Here is a 23,671-nt window from a genome sequence, read left to right as displayed (position 1 = left end):
ATGTAACTTTCTATTAGCTTTGCATACAAGGCTTCTTTAATGGAACAGTGACATACATAACAAATGGATACGCTAGCTCCAGCTTCCCTGGCTGTGTTTGGTCAAGCTCACATATGGAGTAGTACTGCGACTACTTATCAATAAGTTAAAGTTCTCTTCTGACTACTTATCAATAAGTTAAAGTTCTCTTCTGATGGAGGAGGAGCAACACAGGCCTGAGTTCTCCATGTCCAGACGCAGTACTTACAGCTCCCAGTGTTCATTAAAATCCCGTCTTTAAATGAAATGAGACGTTTTATGATGAGGTGCCAGAGACGATGAAGACTGGGGTATTAAAAGTTCACTGAATGTTTATAGCCCTTAAGAAAGAGTGAATTGGCTGGGACTCCAATTAAACTCTCATGAAACAGACTGAGTCATATGATGGAGCTGCTAGTCTCACTTAACCAACTGCAGATTTTCTTCCCATCAAAGTGTCCCCGTAGACCCACAGCTACGTCAGCTCTGAAGGTGTTTTGCTCTTCTTCTTCTCCGTTAAAGAGTGTTCATCATCCCTCTGCTCACTGAGACTAATGCCCTGAACAGAGAGCCATCAGAGGTCAAATAACACTGAAATCACTGCTGCATTTCACCTCACATGAGACAGAAGAACTACAAGCTGGTGGGAGGGTTAGACCACACATGCTGCCATAGAAAGACAGAGAATCAGATAGGACAGAGAACCAGATAGAAAGACAGAGAACCAGAGAGAAAGACAGAGAACCAGATAGAAAGACAGAGAACCAGGTAGAAAGACAGAGATCCAGAGAGAAAGACAGAGAACCAGATAGAAAGACAGAGAACCAGGTAGAAAGACAGAGATCCAGAGAGAAAGACAGAGAACCAGATAGAAAGACAGAGAACCAGGTAGAAAGACAGAGAACCAGAGAGAAAGACAGAGAAACAGGTAGAAAGACAGAGAACCGGTAGAAAGACAGAGAACCAGAGAGAAAGACAGAGAAACAGGTAGAAAGACAGAGAACCGGTAGAAAGACAGAGAACCAGAGAGAAAGACAGAGAAACAGGTAGAAAGACAGAGAACCGGTAGAAAGACAGAGAAACAGGTAGAAAGACAGAGAACCAGATAGAAAGACAGAACCAGAGAGAAAGACAGAGAACCAGGTAGAAAGACAGAACCAGAGAGAAAGACAGAGAACCAGATAGAAAGACAGAGAACCAGATAGAAAGACAGAACCAGAGAGAAAGACAGAGAAACAGGTAGAAAGACAGAGAACCAGATAGAAAGACAGAACCAGAGAGAAAGACAGAGAACCAGAGAGAAATACAGAGAACCAGGTAGAAGGTGACCGTACCTTTCCTCCATGGAGCCAGGATGGAGAATGACTTCTGCCAGCTGATGACCAGCCCAGTCTTCTTCCTTTTCACACTCATCTTCCCGTAACAATCCCTTTTGAGGTTGAGGACAATGCAAATGTGGTGAAGTTGCAGAAAGAAGAAACCCCCCCCCCCTTTAGAGATTCCTCATCATGTTGTTCAAGAGGTCGTCTTGAAGTTCAGTTGTTGGGGAACGCAGTGTGGAGGTTGTCCTCGAGCAGGGTCATGATACCTGCGTCTCCTCGCCCGCTGGACGGTCTGAGCGCTTGTGTGTGAGTGTGTGTCAGACAGCTCCAGCTGAGAAGAGTTAAAGGGGGCTGGGCTCCACTCAGAGCAATGAGAGGAGGAAGGGGAAGGGGAGGGGGAGGAGGAGGAGGAGGAGGAGGCTGGAGGGAGTGAGGCGGAGCAGGGAAAAGTCTCAGACGGACTGAGATTTACACAACAGGGAGCGACAAGAGCTATAGGAAGCACAAGAACAGTTCAATGATTTGAAGTCCATCTTTACACCAATCACAGCTTCACACTTCAAACCGCTACAGTGAATAACCTAAAGCTGTGTGAAACACAGCAAAATTATACCAACAACATGATTGACATTTTCATTGTTACTGTTAAATATTTCAAAACAACCACACAAGTTTTTACACAAAACTTAGGGTTGAATTATAGTTTATTTTGAGTTAACACGTCTTTTTTGACCGGGGAAGTAGTTGTTTGACAAATACAACATCTCTACTAACTTGTGAGGAGCTTTCGGCCACATGCAGGGTCTTCTTCATCAGTGGATGGCGATTGTTCTGTTGCAATGGCAGTTTACTCCATGGAGTACAAAGAGGCTATGATTTGTATTTGATTTGTTGATTCAGACATGTATAGGTAATTAGAACATGTATGAGAGTCTCAGGATTTCTCCTGGATAGAATTGATCTTGGAAAGTCTCCCGTGTTAACGTGCGTCTTCAAGCTGAGGCTATTGTCAATACACCAAGACACAGCAGTACTTTGAATAACTACACGCCAACATCAGCATGCTAACATGCTAACAATGGCAAAGCTAACAAGCTAATAATAACAATGATAGTGCTAAATGGTTGTCAACTTTGTTCAGGAGGAACACACACCAGCGTTGGAGAGGTGCTGACCTACAAGTATGACGGAAAATAGGATTTCATAATTTAATAAGTCAGTAAATCTCTTGTTTGCGTCGAGGCTACGAGTGTGCAACTATTGGCCTTCACACATCTTAGCTGAACATGTCATTATGCTAACATTTGCTAATTAGCACGAAACACGTACAAGTGAAGCACAAAGTAACAAAGTACCACGTTAGTGAGGAACATCCAGGTGATCACCCAAACATTAGCATACATTCTCTGGGAACAATGAATGTCTGTAGCTAGTTTTACACGTGATCAAACTTCATTAACTTTTTCTTTTCTCTATTCTTTTGCGCACTAGAACAACCAATAATATCACTATTATAGGAGATTTTGAAGCATTAATAAAAACGTGGTGACAGGGGTCTATAGAAGAGGCCATGAAGTCTTTTTCATTTAATTTTTAAAAGGACCATCTCCTCTTATAACTCACATCATTTTAAAGTTATGTGCCACAGGTGTAAGTAATCTGAATTGAGGTTATGCAAAATTATATCAGTCAAAATATCAACTGTGTTCTAGAAGTTAAAACTGTGGGAAAGCTGAGATCATGCCCTCTGCTTCAGCAGAGAGCTTTTCTTTCTGTCTTCGGCAGGTGTCCGTGAAGGAACCGTTGACCTGACAGCATCATTGAAAACATCAACTCTCATGAGCCAGGAAGTATGTATTAGATGATGTGATAAAAAGTTCACGACAACGTCATTATTACTTCATTTTAGAAAGCAAATGTGAAAAAAACTGCAGCAAACTGTGTGTCTGAACATCTGTCTTCCACCAGTGGGCTGTGTTTCTATTAGCGATGTTATTTCAATATCACATTCCTTCAAAATATTGACGCTTTCCTGGATATCCCCTTGCCTGGCTTTTTTTTTTTTTAAAACATTATCACCTTGTTTTTTCTTCACTAACTAGAAAAACAAAGCTAAGTCGTGGAATTCAGACACACCCACATACGGCTCTCTCCGATCACTATGAAGATAAACGATCTCCCTCCTCCTGCCTCCCTGCCTGATGGTCTTGTAATGTCAGTCTGTCTTCAGCAAGCTAGAGTACAGACGTAGAGGTCATGTGTACATGTGCGGAAAAGATGAACGAATATTTGATCTATTGCATATTACTGTAGAAGCAGAGTGGGACTAGCTTCCTCTGGACAAAACTAATGTTAGCAAATTAAATGAATACAACCCACAGTAGGCTAACGCCCCGTCTAGACACCGATGGGCTGTAAGGCCTCGACAAACACACTTCATTTAAACAAAAAACAAGCAGCGAGGTATGCAGGTAATCGGGCTCCGTGCAAGACACTTCATACAATCACACCAAAAGCAAAATGAAGCTCACCAAGCTGCACAGCAGAGTCACAGCAGTACTGGTAGCCCGTTAGCTGTTAGCAAAATGCAACACAACAGAAGTGAGTAAACTGCTCTCCCACCAGGCCATCAGGCAGTCTGTGGCAGTATTAAAAAAGACAATAAGAGTAATGAATAGCTAGAGTTAACGTCAGTTTCTCCCACCTTAAATTCATTAGGGAAAGGTGGAAAGACGATTAACCCTCTTTATCATTTTGAGAAACACAGTTTTTCTTTTAAGTGTGATCTGCATAGCTCGATCTCAAAGACATGAAGCATGAACACCATGGTGGTGGAATTGGCCGTGATGCAGGGGGCACCAGCTAAACTCTTGTCTAGGTCACCAGATTGGTCAGGGCCATGGCTGCGGCCACAAAAATCTAAAGATGACCTCCTAACGTCTAGTCCTAAACAATTTTTCCTTGACCTCGATGGAAAACGTCATGAGGTCCAGGAAGATGTGAAGGAGAACTCACGAGGAGTCAGGAAAAAGAGAACCAAATCCATCTCCACTTTCATGAAGCTACCTAATTATGATGAAACGGCAGATATCACTGATGTACGTCTGCCATGGCGAAACCACAACAAAGAAGGAATACTAAGAGCAAAAATAAAACGTGATGAAATCTATTCCTCTGTTACATGCAGGCTTTGTAAAGAGCTCCGTCTGTGACAGGCTGATCCACTGGTGGAGAAGAGATGTCCTTCCTGCTGCTGCTGTCACTTGACAATCAACACAATTAGTTTTTGTATAGGTTAAGGAGTCGTAGTTGTTTTAATGGCGGACTCAGAACGCAAACAAAAACAGCGACTGAGTGAAGAAGAGTTTTGAATGGCTGACGGAGGGAGAAGGGAGGTGGCAGGAGGCAGGCTGGGTGGTGGTGATGTTGCTTGAGGATGATAGGAACTGAGAGTGGTTGTAGACCAGGAGCAGACAGGAGATCCTAAGCACAGGAAGCAGACGTTAGGGGAAAACCACCGCAAGACTGTAGCGACACAAAAGCTCACTGGAGACACTTGAGAGGCCGCGAGTCACAACGCCACAGAGGTAGACGGAACAATCTGGAGACGAGCGGTGGGAACCCTGGAGGCTTTGTGCTGGATGTGTTGAGGTGATTGCAACCAGGTGTGCAGGTAAGCCAGGTGGGGATGAATAGTAATTAGCGCCCCCAAGACACAGACATGATGACTGACGGGGGAGGAGGAGACACACGGAAGACAGAGAAACATAGGAATGTAGGAAAACGCTAGCGCTCACCACAGCCAAGACCTTCTCATTCTGGGTCCCTCGGGTCTCACAATTTCCCAAACGGAGGAAGACCCAGTGGAGGAGGAGAGGCAGGCGAGCCGGGGTCCTGGACTGACTGAGGCGGTGAGCTCGCTAACCCCCACTCCCCAAGATGCTACCTGAGAACATGCAGTCTCTGGACAACAAGATATGTGAGCTGTGGGTGCGGATCTCTTTCCAGCCGAACATCATGATAACACTCTGGCCTTAGCTGGGGACTAGCAACAATAGTCAGTTATTCCCAAATGTGGATGGGAGCAATCTCTGCAGGTGTTGACATGTGACCTGTTACATCCTTTCTCTCAAAGTTTCACACAGTTTGAAACAACATGAGAGAGAGGCTGGTTTACAGATAGTTGACCACCTTTCTGTTTTGAGTTCGGCGGGCTTGTAGAGAGTCACGTCAAATTCAGCAAACGCTTCTGACTTCAGATAAACACTCCAGCATAAACATGATGAATGCCACAATATTTTAATATGAGAAATCTGGTGAATATGGCAAGTTCTCCAAAATCACTCGTACAAGCCACTGAAGACTCAATCCATTCATATGTTAGTGTTGAAGTGTATTCTTGAGACTTTAGATTTCTAAATCAATAAACCTCAATCTACATCTGGACTAGAATACTGTACAAACTTTCACTGCATCCTGTCTGGAGTGTACTGCTAGTGGTGCCTGAATGAGGCAATAGTGAACAACTCACAATAACAGGGAAGACACACGCTGTCATTGTTTTCACATGTCTTCTTAATTGCAGGCTATTACATCATAGGTTGTTGTTGGCCAGGTTGTGTCAAATGCTAAAAACACACACCTCTCTCTCACACAGACCTTTCCTGTTTCCAAATTGTTTCCAGGATATTCAGCCTTTGTTTCTTTAAAAGTGAATGTAACACATACTGGACTTTCTTTACAGGGATTGTACTGAAGCTATATAGTAGGCCATGAATATGAGATGTGAATTTACAGATACTTACAATTGCTCCTCAGCATTTCGGTGACTGGTTTGTGGCTTTTTTCCGGTTACACTTGTGTCTTTGTGATTCTTCACAGTTCATTTTGTTTGTTCGCCCTCTGGCGTTTCAGAGAATGAGTTCAAATGCAGTTTAACTGTCTGGATTGGACAATGACTACAGTGTCTTGGAAAAATAAAACTAAGAAAACTAAATCAAATTGACAAAGAAAAACGAAGACCAAGGAGGGCTTCAAGCTCCCAACTTTCAAAGCTACTATTTGACTACACGTTTGACTTAAGACCACAAATTAAATGTATCCTGAGGACATGTACTACTCATACATAACCACTCTTTAAAAGCGATGAACATCAAAGGAACGTGAGCAGCTACATCGGTGGAAAGCACATGTTGCCGTGTGTTGATGCAGCATGTGTGAGCCTGTTTGACCCAGTAGCCTGTCATTAAATGGTGTCTGAGTAAGCTTGTTTTCAGCAAGAGCTCCCAAAACAGCTTCCAGGAGGAGGGATCCCAATGACAGAGCAGCACACTTGGCAGCTCAGTAGAGTCTGGAGACTCAATGGAGGAGGACGGCGCAGTACATCAGAGGAATGTGAATGAGGACTGTATCAAGCGAGCCAATTGAACAATTAGCTTAATATGAGGATGATTTAAAACAGCTTCAAGTTTGGAATTCTTTGCTGCACATTTAAGCCATTTTTGTATCACACTGAAACTTGAGCAGTCTTCATGGTTAAAGACTGGCGGATGCAGCTGGTGGAAATGTGTCTGCTCTGAGTAGATCTTGAATTAAACCAGAGATCTACACGGCTGTTGATGGCAAAATTATTGTGGAAGATGAACTTTTAAACTTTCTCGTCATCAAAATGAAAACTCTGAGTCGGGACGACATTGTTTTATTAACTGTGAACCACTTCGGGTCGGATTGGATTGAGAGTTCAAAGAAAGTTATTTTTTAACTCTACCCAAGCTCCAGTCAATGCTTTGTAGCACATAAGGGGGCACAAAAGGACGTAAATAACGTAAAGAGTTGTTTGAAACTACTTAATGAGGCTGGTGAGAACATCCCTCACAGGCGGATTTCCGCCTGTGACTTTCACCCTTGACGTTTCTTGCCTGCTTGGGAAAATTGAACATCTAAGTGCAGACATATCCTCCATGAAACAGGCTATGTATGTGCAGACAAATTTCTGCGAGGATCTTCGTACGATAACAGCGGATATGAACCAACGCATATGCAAGATTGAGCAGCCTGGTTTGGGCGGAAGGGGTGTGCCGATTCGCCGGGTCAACGAGGAGGCCACGAGCTGGGGTATGGAAGGTGTTACTCCGGTACATGGAGCCTTGGTCCTGGAGCAACCTGATCTAAGCAGAGGGGTTGCGGCCATTCCCCAGGTTAGCGAGGAGGCACCGAGCCGGAGTGTAGCGCCGGCGCCTGGATCCTCGGCCCTGGATGACAGCGCAACGGAGGGATCCTGGAATGCGGAGCGGAAAAACGACGTGGCAATGTCACCTGTGAGGAGCCGTGTAGTAATAGAAGGTCGCCGCCTGAAGCATGCCACTGATATCACTCTGAAGCATTAAAACCAGAATGTGTAACTAGATTTTGGCCTTTAAATCTGTTTGCCAAGTTTGGCTATGTTTCGAGCATTTTTAGCCCCTCAAAAAAAAATTTTTTTTACAGCAAAGACTGCGTCGCAACGGCATTCGACGAAACATCAAAAGCTTCATGAACTGGCATTATGAACTTCTTACATTTGTATGGAACTAATTTGATGTTGATGTGATTTACCTACTAAGAGAAACAAGCATAGAGACTTTAACTTCCTGTCACCAGTAGGTGGCGCTATGACTATTAGACATAATTGGCATTTGGATGTCTTCAGGACTGGAGTCTCATCAAACGTGGAATCTGGAAAAGATCTGACTATGTGGAGTCAAGTTACATCAGTTTATTCGTTCATGATGAAGGATCAAAATTTGCCGAGCCGCCACTTCGCCGCCCTTCAACAACTTCTTACAATCTTCACAATGAAGCATAATTAATGTCTTAAGGCTTTTCTGACAACATTTTAGAGGGATTTGATTAATCTGTGAGGAGCAGGATGTAAAAGTACACAACGTATAACTTCCTGTTGCCACTAGGTGGAGCTATTACCATTCTAAATTGTCATATAGATGTGTTTTGAGTCAGGGTGTTATGACATATGAAAAATTTGGAGCAGATCAGACAATTTACGGCCAAATTACAACAACTTCCTGGCAAATGGTGTTTTTTTGCCGCCACGCCACGGTCACATAGTTCGATAACATTTTGATCTTTGAGTATCGTTTCACTGCCAGGGTCTCAAGAGCATACTGACCAAATCTGAAGACAATCGGGTTTAATCTCTGGGAGGAGTTCGTTAAAGTACGGCGCCTTGAAATGGTCAAAAAATGTCATAAAATTCCAAATGGCCGACTTCCTGTTTGGTTTAGGGCATAACTCCAAATGGATTTTTTGTACGTCCCATCACGTTCCACATACCTAACAAATGTCATACAGCTAGGTGAAACCCAATGTTGGGAGCCAACAGATTAGAGTCTGTCCCAGAGGAACCTCCTCAGCACCATCATTACATCACTGGAGGTGAAAAAGGCTTTTGATAAAGTCAACCGGACATTTCTTTTCATAACCCTTAAAAATTTGGTCACGGTTGAAGTTTTTATTTCGATGGATTAAACTCTTTATAACTCACAATTTGCATCAGTTATAATCAACAATCGCACCTCTCAATGCCTCACAGGGCAGCGGGGCACAAGAGAAGGACGTCCACTCTCTTCATTACTGTTTTCATCAAACCTCTTGCAGCCGCCATTCGACCGAACACTCGAATCACAATTATTCAAACAAGACATTTTCACCACAAAAGTATTTATATGCAGATGACATTCTGCTATACTTTGCAAATCCATCCACAGCCTTTCCACAAGTCTTCACTCTGATATCCACTTCCTCAAAAATGTCTGACTATTCCATGAACTGGTCTAAATCTAAAATTCTATATAATAAAAAAGTTAATCTCACAACAACAACAACAGATACCATTAAATACCTTGGAATAGACAGTGACAGTAACTAACCAGCTTGTCCTTGTGGACAGTCTGCACAATGTGGGCGTGGTTTGAGAGACTGTTACAAGTCAAATCCAGGAGGAGCTTTCTTCTTTTTTTGTCAGTCTTTCTGTAGAAATTTTCATACAAAAACAATTCAATTCTACTGTATTTGTTTTGCCCAATATCGCAGACCACAAACTCTCCTCAGAGGGCTTACCATCTGCACATCCTCTATCCAGCACACACAGAGCTGTTCCAAGACTATCTTAGTCTTAATCTGTGCACAGCTGTTAGCCCCCCCCACACACACACACACACACACAGACACACTCTCTCTCTCTGGAAGGCAATACGATGAACTCTTTATATCCCCACACAAACAAAAACCTTCAGCAGCACGCAGGCCTAATCTCCACTGGCGTCATGAATAATGTTCTAAACCTTAAAGGTTCTCTATACGACGTCCAGATCATTACATTCTTTTATCACTGCTAACAAGCATTCGTCAAAACTGAAGTCACTCTGTCAAAACTCTTCACAGTCAGTGAAACAGAAATCTACGTGAACCAAACTTTGAATCGCTTTTGTATTGCTTCACACAAAATGCATTTAATGAGCACATTTTCTAAAATCCATGAACTCTTTTCTCACTTCTCTTTCAAAGGCCAAGACACTGTTTACAAAACTGTTAGAAACACATTTAATTTAATGCATGAATGTAATGCATTTCTGACTGAATTGAAATATATGAAAATAAAATAAAATAATAATCATTCCAAACCTACTCAGGTGTTTGAGTCTCCCCATGATTTAGTTTGAAATGGATCGAGGAGGACCGGTTGGTGGGGACAGAAGAGGGACAGGGAGAGGAAGACCAGGACCGGTGGTCTCCAGTGGTGGGCCGTCACAAAGTTCTAACTAATATAATCATTTTTCATAAATACACTACATGTATTCTAATATCTTTTTCCACCAGACTGGTGGTCTCTGATGAGATAAGGGTCACATTTACAGACCATAGTCTCACAACTTCATGAATCTTTTTTTTGTTTCAAATCTTTGTTTTGCTCAAGTAAACTACTATATGCATTATATAGAAAAATAAAGGATGTTGTTGCAAATTGCTGCATTCATGACTCATCCTGGTTACATATAAACGTCGCACAAAAACTAAGGAAATTTGTGTTTGGTAGATTATTTCTTTGTTGTAACAATGCTTCTTGGCAATAAATCTTATACCGTTGGAAAGTTTATTTCCCTTTTTAGATGGTGCCACATTTGTAAGGAACATGCATTTGTGGGATGAGCAGCAGAGCTGAGTGGGTTGCACCCATGAAACATTTGCCAAATCTCTGCCAATGCCAGTTTAGTCAGCAAAATCGACTAAACTTGGGACTCAAAGTTAAGCTGAGGGCTGCCGTGCTATGAGGACATTTAACCCGGGGCTAGTAGAAGTGCAGTGTGACTCCTATTGTCCTGGGCTTAGGTTAACCCTGGCTTCATAATGTGTGTGTGAAAAGGGACTAACGTTAGCCCAGTATTTGAAGTTGCCAAAAAATACACATCTTTAATATTTGCTCGGCATCCATTGTGTTGTCTTTATTGTGTCGATATGAAGAACCTCATAATGGAACGTGTCTCCACATAGAAATGAATGGGAGGTGTATTTCTGTGTGACGGCACCACAAGGCTTCAAGACAAGCATGTGTTCTGTGGTGTATTTGCCAGACTGACAGGTGTTGCAGCCAATCACAGTCAGCCGTGGCGGTTACCACTACCTGATCCCGGCTCGGCCCCGCCCACGCTTCCCTCCCACTCCACCAAGTGGAGATTTTCCTGCTCCTGTAAAGCAGCTGGTGGTAAACGTGACGCCGTGGGTGACTGCAGAAGCTACGTCCATGTTCTCCACGGTCACCGATCGTGCCGCCATCTGTCAACGTATGTCTGAATGAATGAAAAGAGACGAGCTGCTGTGTGAAAACAAAAAAAACGGAAATAAAAATGCACAGGCCCATTGCAGTTTCCATAGCAACAGGGATGGTGATGCTGGTCGGTGTCGGTGGGGGGGAGGCGGCAGGGATGTGGAGCGAGAGAGGGTGTGAAACTAAAGCGGTATCTGTGGTCAGAGTGGCACTGAGTGTGTGATGAGTGAGGATGGAGGAGGAGGGGTGGAGGGCGGAGACGGAGAAACTGCTTTTATTTGCTCTCTCGTGCACACGTACGTTCATCCGCCCTGCTCCTCTCTTCCCAGGTGGAGGGACGATGACGCCGGCCGCCTGACTATCTCCCCTCATTATCATTCTCCCACCCCCTCCATCCGTCTCCCACTACAGCTGGATAAGCCCGCCGCTAACCGGCTCCACTCTCTCCTGCAGAATAGGGATTTGAAGATTGCATCCTCACATTTGTAATCAGATGTAGGGAAGGATTATCTCAAGGTCTCCTCCATCTTGTTCACAGCCGGGGGAGGGTTTGAGACAAAGGAGAGAGAGCAGAGGGATTGCATGCAACTCGTGAATGGAGTGTAGTTAAAGAGAGAGAGAGAGAGAGAGAGAGAGAGAGCGAGAGAGAGGGGAGAGGTCACCTGTGGATGTGAGGAGGGGGAGGAGGAGGAGGATGAGGGCTTTCTAAGGAACTGCACCCATCACCCGACACATCCGAAGAGAAAGAGAGGAAGATAGAGGCTCAGCAGCAAGTGTCTCACTGTGAAAGGTAAGCTGGTGGATGAACATGTTTAAACCCTCTTCGCTCCTAGAATCACATGTAGATCATGTGTGTGTGTATGCTGTTCTTATTGCATGTGTTCCTGCAGCCGCTCTGTGTCTGATTTGTGTCCATGGGTGTGTGATTGTGAGAATGCTGTGCGGAAGGGTGAGATGTAGTCTTTGGTTCTGGTTCATGGGGGTTCAGCCCACCTCCTGAGGTCATTTTAGCACCCAGAGACGCTGCACACTGTTTCCTTGAATGAGTCCTGGAAATGTCCCACACATGTTATCTGTCTGCCTGAATCTGCTAAATCTAATTTAAAATCAAGTTTTGAAGTTCAGTGTAGTAGATCTGGCATCTCAAAAAAACAATATTTACAAACGTTTCAATTGTGAAAGCCCAACATCTTTTAAATCAAGTTATAAAATGTAGATTGAAATCACTGAGCAGGGATTTAACCCTTTATCTAACCATCAGACTGTTAGCACGCTGACCTGTTGCTGTGTGGGTCCAGCCACTTCATGACGCTTTACCCCATTACACGTTCTCATCATGTAACAATTCAACATGAATCCCTCTAACAGTGAGATGAGAAGAACAATACGTATGTTTCATCTCTTTTTATTTAAAAGGGACCAATTTACAGTTTAAAACATAAATGTCACCATTTGATTTGAGCTTTAAGCTAACACATCTGTAAAGGTGTAAAACAGTACAGTTCACTTTGTTATTGTCATCTATAGCAATTATTTTCATAAAAAAACACAATTTAAATGATTAGGAAATAGGTTTCTCCCACAAATACATGCATACATCTGGCTACTACATACTGGGCTCTTTGCTAATGTATTCTACCCACTCACTCACAGCACATCGGTCTGGAGAACACTTCATTTAGGTTGCATTTACCATCGTTGGTAGTTAATGCCCTTGCACAGCTGTTGCACTTTGCCGTACTTCCAATCATATCTTACAAACTGTTAAAGGTTCTATAAAATGCGTCCAGCAAGACACCATTTCTAATATGTCTCAAATTTGGTTTTATCCATTTTTTTTTATGTTTCTTAAAGCTCAAATGTGGTTCCAGTACCACACTAAGACAGTTATAACCAGTGACTGTGTCAATCCATTCGTCTTTGATGAACATATCAGCGTTAGGAAGTTGTACAATGGCTTAAGGACAAAACTAATTCCAGTGTGTGACCCTCTGCAATGCAATCGTTCGCTTGACAGCTGCTAACTCTGCTGTGTTTGCATGTGTGTTTAAGACAGTTTCATCTGCATACTTTTGCACTTCTGCATCACGACACTGTTGAGGGACATCATTAACATAGGCTGAATGAAAGGGGACCTAACACTGAACCTTGTGGAACACCCATCGTGAACCGCAAACTTTAACACATCGCGTCCGACTAACAACTCCAAAGCTCGCTGATTAACACGCTGCATCTCATTTGTTTAATCGCTCCACAAACAGAAATCTAAAGTAACGGGTCAGGATTTTGGCCTCTGGTTTCTGTTTTTAGTCTGAGTGGTATCGACCAATCACGTTCGAGCAGGCTTTGGTTGAACGCAGGTAAACAGTCTATGTGGAGATAAAAGAGGCAGAAGTGCTGACTGTGATTTGGATTTTTATTGGTTTAAAATTAGCTTTTGAAGTGTTTACTTGTGAAAAACATGCAGCCCCAGTCTCACATCTCAAGTGTCTAATCGGCCTGTAAACAATGAGCAGCGCACGGCGGAGGAAGTCTTGGCCCGGATATTTGCTGACTACAGCAGAACCCAGAAACATAGCCCCTTGACCTCTCTGTCGTCAGACCGAGATTTGAGTTATAGTAGTTATAAAATCATTGCCGGTAGACCGGGAACTCAAAACATTACTGAAATTGTATTTGTAACAGAGTTAAAAATTAAAAAAAAAATAATTATCAATTCCTTTTCCCCCAATTGGTATTTGTGAATCTTATTATAATTTAACAATCCTGTTGAGTATGTGTGAATTTGATCTCACTGAGTTATTTTTATTCAGCTCTATTTTTATTTATGTTTTCTGCAAAATTGACGTTGCAGAAAAAGGGACCAGAAGGCAATGAAGGGGTTCTATGTTGTCTTCTGCCAGAGCAAATAAATAGTGAGTCACATTCTCCACATCGGTAATATTTATACACAGTGCAGCAGATCATTATGATAAAATGCTGTATTTGTTGTTCCACTTAGTTTCGTTGCACCTCCTGCACATGTTGTCCTGTGTTCACAGATTTTGCACAATGCATCGTCATTATTCTAACATTTAGCCAAACGAATGAACTGTTAACAGTTGCAGGTTGAAACATTGCCTTACCCAGTAGCAGCCAACTTAGTTGCTGTAGTATTAGTGTGGTTTGGAGGAGGCGGCTTTGGTTTGAGTGCACAGCCCTTAGCATGTAAACACACAAACACACAATCATAGACGCACACGAGCTGCTTCCCCACACACACGTTACTTTAGTCATGACGTGACAGATTTAGTCAAGAAGCCCCGATCATAGCAGGAGCTCCATTTAAACAGGCTTCATTCCTGATGAGCATGAAGTCTGCACGTATTCATGACGCTATTGAATTATGTTAGTTATTAACAGACACTTAAAAGAATTACACATTCCAAATACAAACAAATACAAAATGTCAGAAGTATCACTAAGGAGATTCTTAACACCATAAAAAGGTTTAAAGGTGCTAAATCCAAACTGCAGAGCATATCTATGATTACGGTATTACACCCACACTGCTCTCAACGTAGAAACGGCTGAGCTGGCGGTAACAGTGCTAACAACACAACAGTGCTGACTGAGATAACAGTGTTTTCCTGAGGGGGAACCGGAGGGTGGGTTCTACTGTTCTACAACAACGCCGTCGGTCTGGACGACGTTATCGGCTGTAACCACCGCATGAGAGCAGTGCAGAGCGGAGGCTGTGAGCTAACCAAGTGGGGCACGCTCACATGCACTAACATGCACTAAAAGGTCCGCTCACATGCACTAACATTCTAACATTCTGCACTGCATTCTGACTAACACGCACTGAAAGTCACGCGGCCGGGCGGCTATGTGAACAAAGAGAGGAGAAGCTCTGATAACAACACAGAGAGAGACTTCATCCTCTGCTCAGGTAGACGTTACTGCTCTGTATCTTCACAGAGATGATCGTTGAAGATGAGATATTAATGATCTGAATGTTAGAAAACCTTTAGAATACTTGTAACTGTGAATTTTCTTTGAGACATTAATCATCAACCCAGTGGAGATTAGGGCCGTGTGCTACTGCAAGTATGTGTTTGTAAAAATAATTCATCATATTGCCTATATCGCCTAGAGAGAGAGAGTGTGTGTGTGTGTGTGTGTGTGTGTGTGTGTGTGTGTGTGTGTGTGTGTGTGTGTGTGTGTGTGTGTGTGTGTGTGTGTGTTGGGTGGGTGGGGGTTGGTTACCAGCTGTACCTGAATTTAGCACCTTTAAGGAGCGGCCATAAAGGCAAGACAAAATAATAACCAAACCACAAACTTCATTCTGTGACCCTGACATTTACTGGTGAAGAACAGGGACTTAACTGTCTGTTAGTTATTGGCTGATCAAGGAGATGATGTCATCCTCTGTCACAGAAGACCAGGCGGCAACCTGCGGATCTGAACAGTGAAGCCGATGCTAAAGATTCTTAAAGCTGCATTCTCTCCAGTGTCCATCAGACTCCTCCCAGTTTATGAGAAAGTGACCCTACATTGTAAACATGAGTTTATGGTCTCAATCTCTAGTTTACAGTCTTCTTCAATACAGCATGATGTTCATTTAGTACATTATGCTCCATTTAGAGTCAAACAGACCATAAAGCAGGGGATGATTTAGGGGCGGGGCTACACGCTGATTGACAGGTCTCGACCGCAACGTTGTCTGGTCTGGGAGTTGTCCGTGTTTTGGTTGTACTGAGCTCCTCCCTCTTATGTCTCTTTTGGTTGCAAATTAACAAGATGGCGACAGTCAAATGCTGAACTCCCATAAACCATTGGGTGACGTCACAGTGACTATGTGTCCTCTTCTCACAGTCTATGCAGAGCATCAGTCAATAGTGTTTTTACACTTCAGTGTCTGCCGTCACCAGAAGACGTCAGGCGTCTTCACACAGACTTGTGTTTGTGGTTTGGCTGCATGTTTTAACTGGAGAGCACCTTGTGATGGGATCACACCAGCCCCCATGCCAAATCGGATCAGGGTCGTAAAGCTCAGCCTTCATTTTGATCTCAACTACACTCCCGTAGTTTCATGACTACATCTTGCACGGTTGTGACTCTATAGCAGTGACAGAATCTGTCCACAGACATGTGAACACCTACTCAAAACCTCTTGTGTGGTAGTTCCTGTGTCTCCAAGACCACATTTGACCATAATAACACGCAATACCACACCAAGTGTCACTGACGCTGCTAAAGAGTTACTTCATCCTCTTTAGTAAGCGCTGCCCTGCCAACTAGTGCAATATGCTTGTTCCACACTTTGTGCAGCAGTGATGTACCGTGGTACTGCAGTACAGTACCATGCTGCATCACCTCTAGGTGGTGTCAAAGGTGCAGTAGACCACATTGGGATGTTGGGCTGTACCATCTAACGCATGTTTTCCTCATTCAATTTCAGTTGATATTGTGCTTGTATGGGACACTATTAGACACCATCAGACATACGTCCGTATTAGATCTTAATGATATTCCAGCACAGGATTTATGTACATGGTGCACAGGGAGGAGGCAGAATGGGGCCCAAACACTTTATTTTGACCTTTTTGCCCTGGGTTAGGGTTTTGAGGAGTGGGCCCCCCTGTCAGCTGACAGGGGGGCCCACTCCTCAAAACCCTAACCCTAACTCCTTAAAGGTGCTAAATCAAGAGTGTAGTTAGACTTACACGCTTGATGCAAAATTGTCAAATTAAAAAGTGCAAGTACTACAGGATCTTCTGTGTTCTAAGTGTGAGACATTCACACTCACTTGTTTTATTTCTATTTAAGGTTTTCCATGGCAGAGGCCGGGCGTCCTGTGTCAGAGCAGCTCCCACTAGGGGAAGCTGCTTCCTTGGACTCTACCCTCTCTGATCAGTCTCTCTTTGACGCCTCCAAGACACAGACAATACCACCCTCCAGACTGGCAGGAGGACCAGGTAACACCTCCCAGGAGGACCCAAAAAAGGCCGTCGGAGAGATCTGGGAAGAACGTCCAGCTACTTCTATGACCAGAGAAACCAATTGCAGCAGTCTGAGGGTCGGCGGGGAGCCCGGCGACCAAGAACGAAGCCCATCAGAATGCCTGGTGCCGTCCAGGGCTTCAAGCCACCTCCATGGTCTGGCTGAGACGCATACATCCACACATCACCACGAGACAGTTGTGAATGCAATCAATGACAACCCTTGGGCTGGTCAGACAGAGCAGAGCATGAAGCCGGACTCCCTCCCTGTTCACAGGAGCCACTCAGACACTTTACCTCTGGTTCAACAGGGAGCGGCCCCCCAGGCTCCGGTCAGCGGGCCTCGTGCACCTGCTTACTACGGTGGAGAAAAAAGTAGCCAAGAGGCCGACACTCACTCCATGTTAGCCTGCAAGCATTCCATGCCGCTGCAGCAGTGCAGCATCATCACCACCGTCTGCAGAGGGGCCATCAGCGGAGAAGGTGGTGCACAGCAGCCTCAGACCAGGTGTGTCTGTGTCTCGTCGCCCAAGGCAGAACCCAAAGCGCAGGGTGTTGGAGGAATGGGTCCTCATCCCCCTACATGTGACAAGGCACTCTGCTATGGCTCTTACAACCATCATGTCAATTTTGAGGACACATTCGCTGCCTACTGCCACCCCCAGCCCATCCCAGCCCCCGCCCAGCTGCTGCCCCGCCCGGCCGGCGTAGAGCCAGACTGTGACATCCAGCGTGCGGTGGCACCTCCTTCAGCGACGAACCACCTCACCCTACCTCGCCTCATCTCCTCTGTTAGTGAGACGGGCCTGGATGCCAAACACCTGCTGCGATGCTGCAACCTCAACTGCTCTTGGATCAGCTTGCTGCCTCCTGGTGCTGGGCCACAGTCCCAAAAACACTTTGGTGGTGAAGAGTGCTGCATCTGTCCTGTTAGCCATTTCAGAACCATAACTCGGGAAGCGGGGACTATGACGGCCCACAAAGAGCTGAGGGATGTCGGGGTGCAGACGGGACATGTTGTCACGCCTCATGTGTTCCCCCAGATCTGCCTGGCAGAGGAGAGCAGGAGTCAGACGTCCTGCAGCCAGACTCTCAAGAAGCCAGGCGGTGCTCCCAAGTCGCCAGTGAAGGAGGTGAAGTGGGATGCAGAGGGGATGACATGGGAGGTGTACGGGGCCTCTGTGGACCCGGAGGAGCTGGGCGTGGCCATCCAGAAACACCTGGAGCTGCAGATCAAGGAGACAGCGAGCCAGGCGGCCAAGCTGTTGCGTCAGGACACCGACGCCTCCCAGCAGGTCGGGAACGCCGGCTGTCAGAGAAAGAGGAGCAGGATGATGGGCTCCATCCGAACCCCCGCCTGCTGCACTCGCAGCACTACAGCCGTAGACTAGCGGGACACGGGTAAGGCTCGTCTCAGCCCATGGAAGATAGAATAATCTGCATACCAGAACCAATGGACAAGCTTGTTATGAAATGACACTTAAAGATTTGTGGTATGAAAAGGGGGAAAAAGGAAAAGCGCTGAGAAGGAAGCAAATGATGAACTAACAGCGGCGATATATTTCATCGTTTGATCTCTAATGGTTCAACGTTTCAACTATTGGAATCATGATTCCTGCAGCTGTACACTGCCAGTGTTTTCAGAGGGCCACTCCGTTCAGGTGTGTCTTCAGAATAAAAGGACACCTGTGCTGTGTACAGCAATCCGATTCAACAGTCCTGCAATAAATGCTACTCTTGTAACGCTTATAATGAACGTGTGGAGTGGGGGATGAAATGTATTTCAACAACAAAGACAGCACAACCAAACCCAAACCCTCGTATCTTAATCCCTGCTTCTCCTCCTCCTACCTCTCCCATCCCCACCACTTTGTGGGTTTGGTGGTCCTCCTCCTGGCCGACTGGGGCTCCACATGGTGTTTGGCCTCTTGAGTGACATGCGCTGACACATTGCAGGGGACGCTTTTATCTCACATTCCAGTCTACGGCCTCAGGAACAGCCGTAGAGTCCGATCCGCCCCTCTCTTCACAGAGCAGCACCACATGCTACTAAAACATCAGCCGTCTGCTGATGCGATGCTGGAGAGCGGTGTTATTTGTGGAACATGAGACGTGACATGTTTTTAAATGGCACACAGCAGTAGTGGCTTGTACACTGTATGCCTACGGTGAGTGCTACCTGAAGAACAGTAGTAGTATTCTGATGATTAGCCTACTTAAAACAATGGATCTAATATGAAAGGCTAGCATACGTTTGGTTTGTTTAATTGATGACGGGGGGGAAAAGGGTCTATTAACACAACCTAAATGCATATTGTTTAACTGATGAACAGAATGACATAGAGACTTGTGATTTTTCTAAATGTCTGCTTTACCTATTCAAGATAATATACGGTGATGTGGAAATGGCGGTAAACATGATTAGGACTGTTCATTCACACACAAATTTGCTTTTCTCACGATTCATAGATTAAACCTGTTGTGAATTGAATTGTAGTGTTTTGTCATTTTAAGAAACGGGTCCCCAGAAAACAGGTTTGGGAAGCACTGGTCTACAATAACACATTAGTATTCATGGTGGGGTGAAATGAACACTGCAGCCTACTTTAATCGTGTTTATATGATCCAGACGTGATTCATGAAGCCCCCCTCTCTGTGTAGCTGATGTTAATGTAATACAGCAAAGGATCAGCTGAGGAATTGCCCAGTCAAGTATCAGAAACACCGGTAATGGAAAATACATAATTTAGGCGGTATGAAATAAGTAAATCAAACTGTTTCACTTCATAGAGCGAAGACAATAGAGCCGCGCAGTGACCCACTGTGGGATCCATCAGTGTCCTCTGTGACTGCAGCAGAGACGAGGGAGGAGACGTGACTGTGCGTTAAGTGTCTAACACACTGTGAAACATCTGCTGAACAACCCTGATTTACAGACTTTTCCGTTCCTGACGCCATAACTTTTCTATTAGAAGGAAACCCTTGAATAATGAAACATGAAGGGTGAGGTTATCAGGTTTTGTTTTGTGTAAAACGTAAAGATGTTTTATCATACTTCGGTATACTGTATTTCAATGATTTACAGATGTATCGTCTTCATTTTGTGAAGCAGACACTGAATGTGTTTCTGCTTTCTTCAGTGATCTTCAGCTCCGTTATTCACATTTCCTTTCTGTTTGTTTCCACTCGTGTTTAGTTAAATCCACTGCCAGAGGTAACGTGAAGTCATCAACTCTGCTGTGTCAGTTCAGTGTAAAGCTTTTGCAAACAGACTGGATTGAAGGCCCAGACGCACCAAACCACACCGGCACCAAAGAACTAAGCGGCGACGAAGGGCGACTATCGTGTCTTTGTGAACGTATGTGTGTAATGGAATGATCAGATGAGATGAAGATGTGTGTCCTCTTACTCTGATGTGCTTCAGCTGAACAGCCAATCAGAGCCACTTGTCGCTGACGAGGGCTGACTGGTGCCGACGGTGCCGACAGATTCTGAGGAATCTGTGGACATTTTGGAAATTCTTTTGCCATCTTCCCCCCAGATGAGAAGATGAATATGAGTTTCATCTCTTTATGTCCAGAACAGAGAAGTATTTAGCCTAGCGAGCTGACATATGACATGTTCTGTTATGTGTTGTGTTAAACGTTTGTTATGTTAAATTCCTACGTTATGTTACGTTATGAGGAACTCTCCACCGGTAGAAACTGAGGTAGCATTGAGCAAGACGGCCTCTTTGACTCACTACTTTCCTTCTCTGTTGTCTTGGTACTCTGCCTTACACATGATGGCTGCTTTTCAGAATCACTGCAGTATAACCTGTGTTCTGTTAATCATATTTCAGGTTCCACACAGGAGTTAACGCAGAATGTCAACTGAGTGTTTGTCAGTTGAAAGTCTTGTTGTCTAAATTAGTTGGAGCAATTTGCAGCGTCCAAATCTTGATGCCAGCAATAAATGACTGAAACTCTGTGGTGCCTTTGTCTTGATGGATGAGTGTGAATGTCAAAAGATTCTACTAGGTGATGAAATCTGATGGTTCAGTATATAGCTGAAGACATAAATTCATGTCAGCTCATGAATTGGCCGACATGAACAGTAAAAGACCATTATGACTGCTGAGCCATTCACAATAACGTCAGTGACACATTCTCGCTCCCAGCTCGTCAAATATCAACGACCCTTTAGCGACTGTATTCGACGCACCGGGCTTTCAACAAACTCCAATGTAAACCCTCCTGCTGCATTAGTGGACGGTTAGAGCAGGTGACGTAGTATAAAGTGCCCGAGAGTCTGCCAGGCCGGGGCGCAAGAGGCGGTGGACCAAGCGTCTGTATTTGACAAGTTATGAGTGAGAATGTGTTGCATGAAAAGAGAATTCAGTATGAAGGATTCAAGGATCATTTATTGTCATTATGCAACACAGGGATGCACCACTACATGCAGTTGTAGTCCATTTGTAACCCAACAAACACAAGACAAACAGAACACAACCAGCAGTTCATTCCTGTAGTGCAGGGGTCACTAATAGGCGGACTGCGGTCCGAATCCAGACCCAAACGCCGTTGATTCGAAGTTAGCTCATGCGTGCGATTTTGAAGAGCTTTAATTTTGAAATGCTCCATCAGAATGTCCTGGTTCTCTCTGAGTGACACCTTGAGGCCGTTTGCAATCAACCTGAGGTGAAAAGGATTTCGTAACTTTGCGCCATTTCCTCTTAATAATCGTCACGGTCTCTGAACATATGAGACACACTGGTTTTAAACTGTCCGTGTGAAGAATTAACCTAAACAGTCTGTTCATTGTTGGTTAAAGACTCTGGTCTCTCTGGTCTCTCTGAACACTTTCCTCTTTTTGGAGAACTTCATGTGAAACAACTTCTCTGACTCCCGTATTTATTCTCCTGCCCTTTGTTCTTTTTCCTCTCAGCCCCGTGTGTCTACATCTCACTGGAGTCAGGAAACGTGTCAGAATACACATATTTGATTGACTGATGGCTGTTTTCATTCTAGTGAAATGTAATATTGTACACTGTACATGGACATTACTTTTACATACTTAAATACTTTCAATTTATATTGCCAATTATCTGTAATTAACATAATTACAGATAATTTGAAGAGATAAAATGTTTTATGGATACCATCTGAAAGCACTGACCTTGATATGAGGGACATCCAGACAAAATTAATACATTTTACGTTCGTTTGTATGAATATATGTAACTGTAAAATAGTCAAATATGTAAAATATATGGAACAGCTTATGTGCAGGGCTGCTGCAGCTGCAGCATAAAGACAATGGAACTCTTCCTGTTCTGCTCCACAGGAAGATGACGACACGTGGTGACGATGGAGACGAGGTCTCAGACCTCCTCGTGGATCCAGCGTCACCGATCCAACACTGGACGTCAGACGTGGACCATCTGACCCGTACCTGTCGGGGGGGAAACGCTGCTATACATCTGTGGGCTGTGCCTTCAACTTCTAAACATATTCTAAAGCTGCACTACTCATCCATCGACATGTTTGTAGGGGGCTGGAGCTGATCCAAGCTGACGTTGGCTTAGGAGGAGGGGTACACCCTAGACAGCTCTAAGGTGGTCTACTGAAGCTCACCCTGTTTGGACTGTGGCAGGAAGAAAAGTCTACGCTGACGCAGGGACAACATGCCGAAAGGGGTTCCAACCCAGAACCCGGTAGGCAGTGAACCACCTGCCCGAGCACTAATCATTATCTTTACATTAACAACATGTGAATGATACATCCTCTGAGAAGATCAGTGAAGATCCAGTTCAGGATTCTGGGTTGGAACTCGCCGGCCGGCTCGGGCCCTTCTGCGTGGAGCTGGCGTGTCGTCCCCGTGTCAGCGTGGGCTTTCTCCAGCTTCCTCCCACAGTCCAAACTCAGCAGGTTCCCCGTCCACTCAGCAGCAGACGCCTCGCTCGGTGGCGCGCGTCCAAACACGAAACACCCGAAGGCCGATTTTAAAAGAGGCGATGTGAGGAAACGTTATGAACGGACGTTGTGAACAACTTGGTGCAATGAGCAGCTCTCAGAGGAGAAAAGGCTGAAGACGCCTGGTTTAAACAATGAGCAGATACAGATCATGGATCTCACATGACATGACATGAGATGTTAAAAAGATCCTGAGGCATTGCATTATGGGAAATGTATGATCCCGTGTTTTGGGGCTTCAGGATATCTCACCCTCTGACTTGATTTGGGCCCCACACTGTCAGTCCACCACTTTGGTCTATTTGAACTATTGAATGTATTTGGTACAGGGTGAAATGAAACAGCGCCACCATCAGGTCAACAGTTGTTAATTTCCTTCCGTCCCACTGTTTACTGCTAATGCTGGCAGACTAACACACTAAGATGGGACCATGTAATTATACCTGCTTTGCATTAGTGTTAGCATTAGCACAAAGCACCTCAAACCTCCTGCTAGCATGAGCGGCTAGCATGAGCTGCTAGCATGAGCTGCTTCACGACATAATGGAGTTCTGTTTAAACCTGCATACGGTC

At 44.6% G+C, this 23,671-nt stretch overlaps 2 protein-coding genes across 5 annotated transcripts in view; one reads left to right on the top strand and one right to left on the bottom strand.

Annotated features, from left to right (window-relative positions):
* The window catches only part of si:ch211-250c4.3 (uncharacterized protein LOC100535981 homolog), a 31,009-nt gene extending 29,368 nt beyond the window's left edge, over positions 1–1,641 (bottom strand). Inside the window, exon 1 of the mRNA XM_068727963.1 lies at positions 1,353–1,641. Within this exon, the coding sequence (XP_068584064.1) occupies positions 1,353–1,431 (79 nt within the window). The 5' untranslated portion in view covers positions 1,432–1,641. The remainder of the gene's footprint in view (positions 1–1,352) is intronic.
* A 9,734-nt stretch (positions 1,642–11,375) lies between these two features.
* On the top strand, positions 11,376–21,111 carry si:dkey-191g9.7 (G protein-regulated inducer of neurite outgrowth 2). 4 transcript variants are annotated; one of them, XR_011104836.1, is made up of 3 exons: positions 11,376–11,950; positions 16,972–19,312; positions 20,341–21,111. XR_011104836.1 is itself a non-coding variant. In XM_068727940.1 (2 exons), exon 2 carries the CDS (start codon positions 16,979–16,981, stop codon positions 18,533–18,535), a length of 1,557 nt encoding a protein of 518 aa, XP_068584041.1. In that variant the 5' UTR covers positions 11,376–11,950; positions 16,972–16,978; the 3' UTR covers positions 18,536–21,111. The 4 variants fall into 4 exon arrangements, 1 of the variants encoding a protein (XP_068584041.1); XR_011104835.1 differs by having other exon boundaries at positions 19,935–21,111; XR_011104834.1 differs by having other exon boundaries at positions 16,972–20,147.
* The last annotated feature ends 2,560 nt before the right edge of the window (positions 21,112–23,671 follow it).

Source organism: Cebidichthys violaceus, unplaced genomic scaffold (genome assembly GCF_023349555.1).
Source record: "Cebidichthys violaceus isolate CVI_PGR_0920_01 unplaced genomic scaffold, fCebVio1.0.p SCAF_10, whole genome shotgun sequence".
Classification (NCBI taxonomy): Eukaryota; Metazoa; Chordata; class Actinopteri; order Perciformes; family Stichaeidae; genus Cebidichthys; species Cebidichthys violaceus.
This window is presented reverse-complemented; position numbering and strand designations above follow the sequence as displayed.